The following is an 8769-nucleotide window of genomic DNA, read 5'->3' on the forward strand; positions in this document are numbered from 1 at the left end:
CACCGTGGTAAGGAAATATTCGAAAATTGGAATTTTATAAAATACACTAACATATAACTTTAAAATTGACTCAATGGTCAAACAATTTACTTAAAACTGCGACCGTAAGCTTAGTTTAGTAAACTAAACTTCTAAACAAATATAATGAAATATGAATTCACCGACTTCTTTGCTGTCCACTGCAGACGCATCTTGAATCACTGTGCGTGTCAAGCCCAAACCAGTCTGGCCACGCTTCAAGCGGGTGGCAACTCTGTGCACAATAGATAAAACAGAATTGTTTACACTACACTGCTACGCTGCATCGAGTCGAGTCGACGTGAAAAGCAAGAATTAGGCTTAGTAAAACAGTTAAAAGTATTTTCAATTAACATGTCGAGGTGCGATGGGGCCAGTGGAAGCAAGAAACCGCGGTCGGACAGCAACAGCAACTGCAGCAAGGAGTTAAATGGTTCGGCGGACGGCGCCGGAGATGTAGGCGTTTCTCGTGACAAAGTCGCGCTGATAACCGGCATAACGGGGCAGGTGTGCAACAAATTTTCAAGTTATTCGTCAGAGTTCTGCGAACAGCTAATGCTTACGTGTTAAAAACATTTTGCGCTTTCCTTATCTCCCCAGGATGGCTCATACTTGGCAGAGTTCCTGCTCAAGAAGGACTATGAGGTCCATGGGATTATCAGACGGGCCAGCACCTTCAATACTACACGCATCGAGCACCTCTATGCTGATCCGAAGGCGCACAAGGGCGGAAAGATGAAACTTCACTATGGTGACATGACGGATAGCAGTAGCCTTGTGAAGATTATCAACATGGTAAAGCCCACAGAGATATATAACTTGGCAGCACAATCACACGTGAAAGTATCCTTCGATTTGAGTGAATACACTGCCGAAGTGGATGCAGTGGGTACTCTACGCATACTCGATGCCATTCGCACCTGTGGTATCGAGAAACTTGTGCGGTTCTATCAGGCTTCCACATCGGAGCTGTATGGTAAAGTCGTGGAGACGCCACAGAATGAGCAGACCCCATTTTATCCAAGGTCGCCGTATGGTGAGAAATCAAAATAAGTCCATTTGAGACAAGGAATATTCTAAACTCTTGTTCTTACAGCCTGCGCCAAGATGTATGGTTTTTGGATAGTCATCAACTACAGGGAGGCCTACAATATGTACGCCTGCAATGGAATCCTCTTTAACCACGAGAGTCCGAGGCGCGGAGAGAATTTTGTTACCAGAAAGATAACGCGAAGCGTGGCAAAGATTCTCCTGAACCAAATGGAATACTTTGAGCTCGGAAACTTAGATTCGAAGCGGGATTGGGGCCACGCCAGTGATTACGTGGAGGCAATGTGGATGATGTTGCAGCGTGACAGCCCATCGGACTATGTGATTGCCACCGGAGAGACGCACAGTGTACGTGAGTTTGTTGAGGCTGCCTTCAAGCATATTGGACGCGAGATAACGTGGCAAGGCAGTGGTGTAGAAGAGGTAGGCATAGAACGCAGTACTGACACTGTTCGCGTTCGCATAAATCCAAAGTATTTCCGGCCCACGGAGGTGGACCTTCTGTTGGGTGATGCCTCGAAGGCCAAGCGGGAGCTTAATTGGACGCCAAAGTGGAGTTTCCTGCAGTTGGTCAGCGACATGATGAATGCCGACATCGAGCTCATGAAGAAGAATCCCATTGCATAGAGCATTGAGCTCATGAAGAAGAATCCCATTTCATAAAGCAGCGCCCATTCCTCCCTGGACTAGGACTGCAAACGGCACAAAGCTCTCTGCCCCGTCCTTGCGGATCTATAAATTACATATACAACAAATAGTCTTAGGCAATGGCAAGTGATCAATGTATTGGATTTGTAACTTGTTCTGTGTTCTCTGTGGGATTCGCAATCATTCCTTTTTCGTTTTGTTCTGTTTGTGATTATATGTATTTTTTTTACCAAATCTAACGAATATTTGCAATAAATAAGTTTAAATCAAGGATGAGGTTATGGATTTGGAAAACGGAACTTCCAAAATAACTTTTATTCTTTCCGAGCTAAACACAGATCAAAAACAAACAGAATGTGGGCAGCCTTAGGTCTCCTTCTTACCAAAAGGATTGATCTTCGACAGCCAATTGGAGGACGAGGGCGACGATTCCCTGTAATTAAAAATATAATATATGAGATAATATATATAACACATACATCTAGGACATTTCTTTGTACTAACAGATTGGTCAACGCCTCAATATCTGCATCCTTGTGTTCGCTAGAAGCTGCCAGTATATCTGGCTTCTCTAACTTGCCCGCTTCTCTGATGCCCGCTTCCCTGAGCTGTTCAATCAATTTACTACGAAATTCCACCTTGTGCGGCTGTACTTTTTCCGCATCGCGCAGTTGCCCCTGGAGCTTACGTATTGCCTCCAGGTACGTGTGACCATACCAATCGATTTCTTCAGGGGTATATGGCTCCAAATACCGGCTGTATTCCTTGAGGACCTCCTGCTGGTGCTGAGGATCGTCTGCTAATGCGGGACAACCCGCCTGAAGCGACAGCAGGAGTTGACGCTTCAGTTTTAGGGCCAATGCCGAACGCAAGTCGCAGGCCAAATTTTTCAGCAAATAATGATCAAAGCCATGGCATTCATGAATCTGCTCAAGTGCGCGCTCCGTAACAATTACGGAAATGTACTCGTTCAGCACCTGGCTATGTACTACGGAGCGACGAAGCTGCGGCACCCAAAAGTGTGGAACGCGACGCTTCGTCTGTTGACGCTTCTGGAAGCCCTTAATCACGGCCTCTCCACCCCAGATCCCTTGGTGCGATTCAGGGGTATCAATGAGTGGCAAAGGGATATTTTGCACCGGCTTAATTACATTTGTGACTTCGTCGCGCTCCCATTCGCTCTCCTTGGGTATATAATGAACTGCGGCTGGCTTCGTTAGCTTCCATTCACGCCAAAATTTCTTATAGGCTTCGGGGAGCTGGGCTCCTAGACCCTTGTCAAAGCGACCTGGACGCTTCCAGCCATTCAACAGCTTAAAGCCCTACGAAGGTAAAACAATTGTTAGGCATCAAAGTTTACGAATCTATTGCGTCACAAAAATGTGGGAGGCAGGCGCAGGATTGGCTTGGAAATTCGAAATTTCCTCTTACCTGCGGTGTGGCGTGAGCCATGGTTTACCAGTATACGGATAGTCGGCGGCAGTTTTTGTGTTCTAAAAACAACGATCAACAGTCTTAATGATGAAATTTGTCTAGAATTCACTGATTTTGGCCAGACCACGGTTCGCTTCCTCTTCCCGATTGAAACCAGAGGAACAGCTGTTCCACGATGGTTTCGCTGTGAATGCCAAGCCATATTTTGCAATAGACTGACAACCCTACCCTTCCAATTGCTTTCTGATTTACAAAAATAAAAAGTAAACAGACAAAGAAATAACCATGTCGAATCCTCCGAAAGGTAATCCATTAAGTGAGGCCACTGCTCCGTCTTACAAATACTGCAATGCCGCGGACTCCGTTGCAATGGTACACAAGACAAGACATTCCACCCCTGATATATGTATACGTTTTCATATAATTTCTTTGCAGCGCGCACCTCCTCCCACGTATGAGGAGAGTCAGCGGAACAGTGGAGGCTTTGGGCATCAAGCCTCATACTCTTCGGCACCTGGACAAAATCAGTATTATGGCATGATTAGTCATAATCAGCAGGTACCATTCAATACACAGCCGAGCCAGGGTATGGGTGTGCCCGTTCATCACGGCACTGGCTATGGACTGGCAGGGCCGAGCACTTCAGCTGGAGCTGCAGCCGCACAGGTTCTTCAGTTGGATTCCCGAGCTGAGGTCAGGACCACTCCATCGGGCTCTGTAGTTATTCCGCCGCCACCGCCTGGCTGCCTGCCAACACCAGCACAATGGGCGGCCATGCAGGGCCAGCCGGTGGTCCTGAAGCAAAAGAAGCGTTCCTTTTTTTGAATATCCAAGAACTATTCACACGAATGTAATCTGATGTTAATCCTTAATGTTACTTAATAAACGATGCGTATTTCTCTTCGTTCTCGCGTATATTTGACAATTCGCTATGCACATGAACATGGCACCAGTGAATGAGGTAAGGATTAGGTCCCGTCTTCACTGGCTATGCCTTCCCTCCACATAAATACTACAGACTACTGGGTGGATTACTCGAAAATGTTCTCAAAGTATGTACTATCGAATGTTTGAACACGCACGAAACCGTCTTCACCGCCCGAGGCGTAACTCTTGCCGTCCGGATGGAAGGCCAAACTGTTGATGGGACCGAAATGTCCCTTGAGACGGGCGAACTCCTCCTCATAGATCAGATGGAAAAATCGCGAATCGAATTTTCCCGCCTTTGTCGACGTTGTGGTCACCTCCATGGCGTCCTGGCCTCCGCCCAGCACAACGTGATCCAGAATTGGGCTTATGGCTGCCGAGTTAACGGGACGTTCCGTCTTGTAGGTTTTCAGGCACATCAGGGACTCAGAGTCGAACAATTTGGCCGTGGTGTCCCTGGAGGCGGTCACGAACATGGTGCCATCCTTGCTCAACTGCATGTCGTTGATTCCGGCAGCGTGATCGCTCCCAGAGTCGACAACCTTCTGACCCTTCCGAACGTCCCAGATGGCAATATTGCCATTGTCGTGACCTATACAGAAATTTATATTATTTTATATATTTTGGAATCTCCTATTAGGAGACCTATCCTGTCTTACCTGTAATGATGGTCTCATCCAAGGGACCCCACTGCATGGAAGTTATCTTCGATTCAGTCATGGGTATACGCAGAGTGGGCGTCTGGTCGGCCAAAGTCGAGTCGGCATTGCGCACATCGATGATGAACAGCTCACAGTTCTGTCCCATGGCTTTGTCCGTGGAATATGCAGCCTGGTTGCCAGAAAAACTGAAATTACTGGTACGCACCGACGACTTGGTGGGGATGGAGGCAATGATAGTGCCATATTCCACGTCCCAGAGTTTGGTTGTCATGTCACCAGCACCAGTGATCAGCTTCCTGCTTTCCCAGTCCACATCGAGGCACCAAACGGCTCCCTGATGCCCATCGTATGTACCCAGGCGTTCGCCGTTCAACGAGTACCATACATTGGGCTTCTGATCCTTAGAGCAGGAGAACAGCAAATCTCCCTCGCGATTGTATTTGATTTGCGTTATGGAACGCTCGTGACCTTGCAGCATCAACGGACGCTGTAAAGAGAATATATTTGCAAATTTTAGCCAACAATGAACCGCCTTTTAAGGTTATGTTTTCCCCCGAATCACAAAATGTTGGCTACTTTTCACAAAGGTCGCCATTCTTGCAATCCCAATGATAATAGTTGTTAGATTTAAGAATCCAAGGTGTTTTTTCACTTATCACGCACCATTTTGTATTTCTTATTAATTTATCGCGAGAAAACAATAATCTCTGCACATCCACGCAGCACTACAAGTCGAAAAGAGCTGCCAACCTAGCGTAAATGAAAATGCAACGCAGCTACGCTGCCAATCTATTATATTTTTCTATGTAACATGAAATACAACAAAATGAACATTTTAAATTAGCAAGGTGTTGCCTAGCCTATGTGAACCATCCCTTTTTTTTTAGCGAATTCCATTTGGCTATGTTGACCAGAATCGATGCCACACACTGTTCCTTATCCCTGTTCTGGCCGTAGTAATCCACAAATTCTCCGTCCGGGTTGACTAGGTACATGATAATGGTGTGATCGACAATATAGTCGTTATCCTCGTCGCGTGGACCGGCACTAAAGTAAACACGAAAGGCCTTGCAAACATTTCGTATCTGGTCCACAGTTCCAGTTAGTCCCAGCAGCTTTGGTGAAAACTCCTTGACATATTTTCCGACCACTTCCTTGGAGTCACGTTCTGGATCCACTGTGATGAATATAGGCTGCACTGCTGGCGTCTGTGGAGATTTTTCTGTAATGTAATGTAACCAGGATGATTCACATTCAGCGTGTTTTAATTTTGTCTTTATACACACCGACTTCATCGACGACAGCAGCCATCTTCTCCAGCTCATCGGGACAAATGTCTGGACAATGAGTGAAGCCAAAATATATGAGCAGCCATTTTCCTAGAAATTCTTCAGATTTCCGTACTTGTCCTTGGGAGTCGACTAAGTCCCATCGCCCGCCGATAGCTGCCTTGCCGAGCTGCCTCTTGCGCTCCTTCATTCGTGCCTCATCCTTCTCGCTCTTCACATAGAGCATAAATCCCAATCCGCCGGCGCCCAGTACTCCGACAACAGCCAAGCCCTTCCACGATATCGGCCCCTTTCCCTTAACGGGATCTGGCGCCGCGGCCAAACTACGTTGCGGCCGGAGGACTGGCTGGTGGGCCAAGCGCCTACAGCTGCCTAGCAAACGTTGCAAGGAGCGTGACATCTTATCTGACTATTTCAGGATTTTTCAACTTTTACGTAAATCGGCTGGAGAATAAATCTCGCCGGTCCGTTTCTTATTCTTATTAAACTGACATTCGCAACGGAATCTCAGCTGTTTGTAAATGGGTGCTGCCAACCTAGGATAATCTTAGCATTATTTTTGAACTAACACGTGCAGGAAATTGTGTCCTAAATAAAATATTAACTAAGATGTCCAGTCCCATAAGAAAGGAGCCGTTGCTATACATGGAGGAGCACAGAGTCAAAGAGGATCCACAGGACTATGGACTGGCCGACGATGTGTTTAACATGGAAGTCTTTAAAAAGAAACTGCAAGTAGCAATAGTCCGGTAAGAATATAATCTTTAGATTATAGGTTCCTTATGATAGAATACTATATGTATATATATTCATACATATTTTGCAGAAACGATGAAGACGGCTTGGAGTTTGACATGATAGGCGTGTATCCCGCCATAGCTAACGCTTTTCGCCGCTTGATGCTTAGCGAGGTACCCAGCATGGCCATTGAAAAGGTTTACATCTATAATAACACCTCCATTATACAAGACGAAGTGCTGGCGCATCGTATGGGACTTCTACCCTTGAAGGCCGACCCCAGGCTGTTTGCCTATCGCACTGAAGAGAGCGGCGAGGCTGGAACCGAGCAGGATACTTTGGAGTATGAGCTGAAAGTGAAGTGTACCCGCCGCAAGGATGCCAGCAAAGATCAATCCAACTTTGATGACATCTACAAGAACCACAAGGTCTATTCGGGCCATTTAAAATGGCTGCCCAAGGGAAAGCAGGCACAAATTTACAGTGAGAGCATGGTCAATTGCATCCACGAGGATATACTCATCGCTCAACTGCGACCAGGACACGAGCTGGACTTGCGTTTGGTAGCAGTCAAGGGACTCGGCAAAGATCATGCCAAGTTCTCGCCGGTGGCAACTGCTTATTATCGTCTGTTGCCACAGATTAAGCTGAACCGCGAAGTTTATGGCAAGGATGCCTACTTGCTGCAGAGCTGCTTCTCACCCGGTGTAATTGGAATCGATGAAAATGAGTGTGCCTATGTGAAAGACGCCCGATATGATAGCTGCAGTCGCAACGTCTATCGCTATCCCCAGCTTGAGGACTCTGTGACCCTGGGGCGTGTGAGAGATCATTATATATTCACCGTCGAGTCTGTAGGGTCTCTCAAACCAGACGTGATCTTTCTGGAAGCAGTTAAAGTGCTTAAAAAGAAATGCAGGGCCTTTATAGACGAAATAGAAGCGGAATAGTTATTATTTAGATTAGCCGTTCCAGAGTTAATTATTCTATGTACATAAGAAAAAACGATATAAACATATGTAAGCTTAAGTACTGCGTTTGGCTTCCCTATTGCGCTTCAGTATTTTCAAACGGTATTCGGTGAGCACCACCTGCAGGCGCTCTTGGCACATCAAAGCATCTTCCAGATCCATGTGGTTCAACTGCAGCGACACGCTCTTGCCAAACAAATCGAATTCGCTCATTATGTTTTCCTCGGGTATGGACACTTCGTGCATATCCTCCAGTTGTACACCGTTAACATCGTCGTGCTTCATTTGTATCATCTCGGTTTCCAACTCCTCGGTTTCAGGCTCGCCGAGGTGCTGCTCTTCCCGTTCGTCCACGTTTTCCCCTTCGGACAGGTATGCCCTCTCTAGCGACTCGTTCCCCAGCAAATCATCTAATATGGAATCATCGTTAGATGCCATTTCATGATCTTCCACGGCCTCTATCTTTTCAATTTTCATTTTTGGCTTGGCTTTGGCCTTAGGCTTGGGCTTCGGCTTCGGTTCGTTTGGAATGATGCCGTCTTCAGCTTTAATCATATTCTAAAATAATGTTTTGTATTAGCGTGCCTTTGTCTTTTTCTCGTTGTTTGTGTTAGTTTATGCTCACCATAGATAGGAACTCGTTGCACTTCATGCTTTCCTGGTGCTTCCTGGTGTTGTGATGCTGCTTGACAGACGCCAATCTAGCCAAAACAGTAGCGTCGCAAATTTGACATTGAGCTGAATAACCGTCATTGCTTGGACGCAACCAGAGTGAAAACGAAGGAATTCTTTCCCACTCGGCGCGATATCTTTGGTGGTACAGTCTCTTCACTTTGCTTGTGTTGAAGGGGGCACCGCGTTCGGACTTAATTCCTTTCATTGTTTAGATTTCAATGAGTTAGATTGCGTCAATAATGATATTAAAGTATATTTGCGATATTTCTTTTAAATGTGGGCTGCGCGGCGCCAAAAAATGCAACTTTTTTGTGGAATATACCAGAAATATTTGCGACATAAAACTAAAGTGAAAAA

General features: G+C 46.1%; 7 protein-coding genes across 7 annotated transcripts; 3 read left to right on the forward strand and 4 right to left on the reverse strand.

Moving 5' to 3' along the window:
* Nucleotides 1-214: 214 nt before the first annotated feature.
* On the forward strand, nt 215-1986 carry Gmd (GDP-mannose 4,6 dehydratase). The gene is made up of 3 exons (XM_001355912.4): nt 215-525; nt 619-1054; nt 1115-1986. The coding sequence occupies exons 1-3, from the start codon at nt 373-375 to the stop codon at nt 1693-1695; spliced, it is 1170 nt and encodes a 389-aa protein (XP_001355948.3). The 5' UTR covers nt 215-372; the 3' UTR covers nt 1696-1986.
* A 3-nt stretch (nt 1987-1989) lies between these two features.
* Nucleotides 1990-3310, reverse strand: mRpL28 (mitochondrial ribosomal protein L28). Its single transcript, XM_001355911.4, has 3 exons — nt 3148-3310; nt 2221-3038; nt 1990-2149 (listed from the first exon to the last, which is right to left on the reverse strand). Exons 1-3 carry the CDS (start codon nt 3166-3168, stop codon nt 2083-2085), a joined length of 906 nt encoding a protein of 301 aa, XP_001355947.3. The 5' UTR covers nt 3169-3310; the 3' UTR covers nt 1990-2082.
* Nucleotides 3311-3355: 45 nt separating this feature from the next.
* On the forward strand, nt 3356-4054 carry LOC6902512 (DAZ-associated protein 2). Its single transcript, XM_002133018.3, has 2 exons — nt 3356-3522; nt 3586-4054. The coding sequence occupies exons 1-2, from the start codon at nt 3436-3438 to the stop codon at nt 3973-3975; spliced, it is 477 nt and encodes a 158-aa protein (XP_002133054.1). The 5' UTR covers nt 3356-3435; the 3' UTR covers nt 3976-4054.
* eIF3i (eukaryotic translation initiation factor 3 subunit i) lies at nt 4046-5533 on the reverse strand. Its single transcript, XM_001355910.4, has 3 exons — nt 5403-5533; nt 4737-5226; nt 4046-4669 (listed from the first exon to the last, which is right to left on the reverse strand). Exons 1-3 carry the CDS (start codon nt 5403-5405, stop codon nt 4182-4184), a joined length of 981 nt encoding a protein of 326 aa, XP_001355946.2. The 5' UTR covers nt 5406-5533; the 3' UTR covers nt 4046-4181.
* Scox (Synthesis of cytochrome c oxidase) lies at nt 5500-6478 on the reverse strand. Its single transcript, XM_001355909.4, has 2 exons — nt 6026-6478; nt 5500-5961 (listed from the first exon to the last, which is right to left on the reverse strand). The coding sequence occupies exons 1-2, from the start codon at nt 6426-6428 to the stop codon at nt 5600-5602; spliced, it is 765 nt and encodes a 254-aa protein (XP_001355945.2). The 5' UTR covers nt 6429-6478; the 3' UTR covers nt 5500-5599.
* A 115-nt stretch (nt 6479-6593) lies between these two features.
* Polr1C (RNA polymerase I and III subunit C) lies at nt 6594-7795 on the forward strand. Its single transcript, XM_001355908.4, has 2 exons — nt 6594-6777; nt 6855-7795. The coding sequence occupies exons 1-2, from the start codon at nt 6638-6640 to the stop codon at nt 7714-7716; spliced, it is 1002 nt and encodes a 333-aa protein (XP_001355944.1). The 5' UTR covers nt 6594-6637; the 3' UTR covers nt 7717-7795.
* l(2)05714 (lethal (2) 05714) lies at nt 7690-8754 on the reverse strand. The gene is made up of 2 exons (XM_001355907.4): nt 8363-8754; nt 7690-8295 (listed from the first exon to the last, which is right to left on the reverse strand). Exons 1-2 carry the CDS (start codon nt 8615-8617, stop codon nt 7792-7794), a joined length of 759 nt encoding a protein of 252 aa, XP_001355943.2. The 5' UTR covers nt 8618-8754; the 3' UTR covers nt 7690-7791.
* Between the last annotated feature and the right edge of the window lie 15 nt (nt 8755-8769).

This window comes from Drosophila pseudoobscura, chromosome 4 (genome assembly GCF_009870125.1).
Source record: "Drosophila pseudoobscura strain MV-25-SWS-2005 chromosome 4, UCI_Dpse_MV25, whole genome shotgun sequence".
Classification (NCBI taxonomy): domain Eukaryota; kingdom Metazoa; phylum Arthropoda; class Insecta; order Diptera; family Drosophilidae; genus Drosophila; species Drosophila pseudoobscura.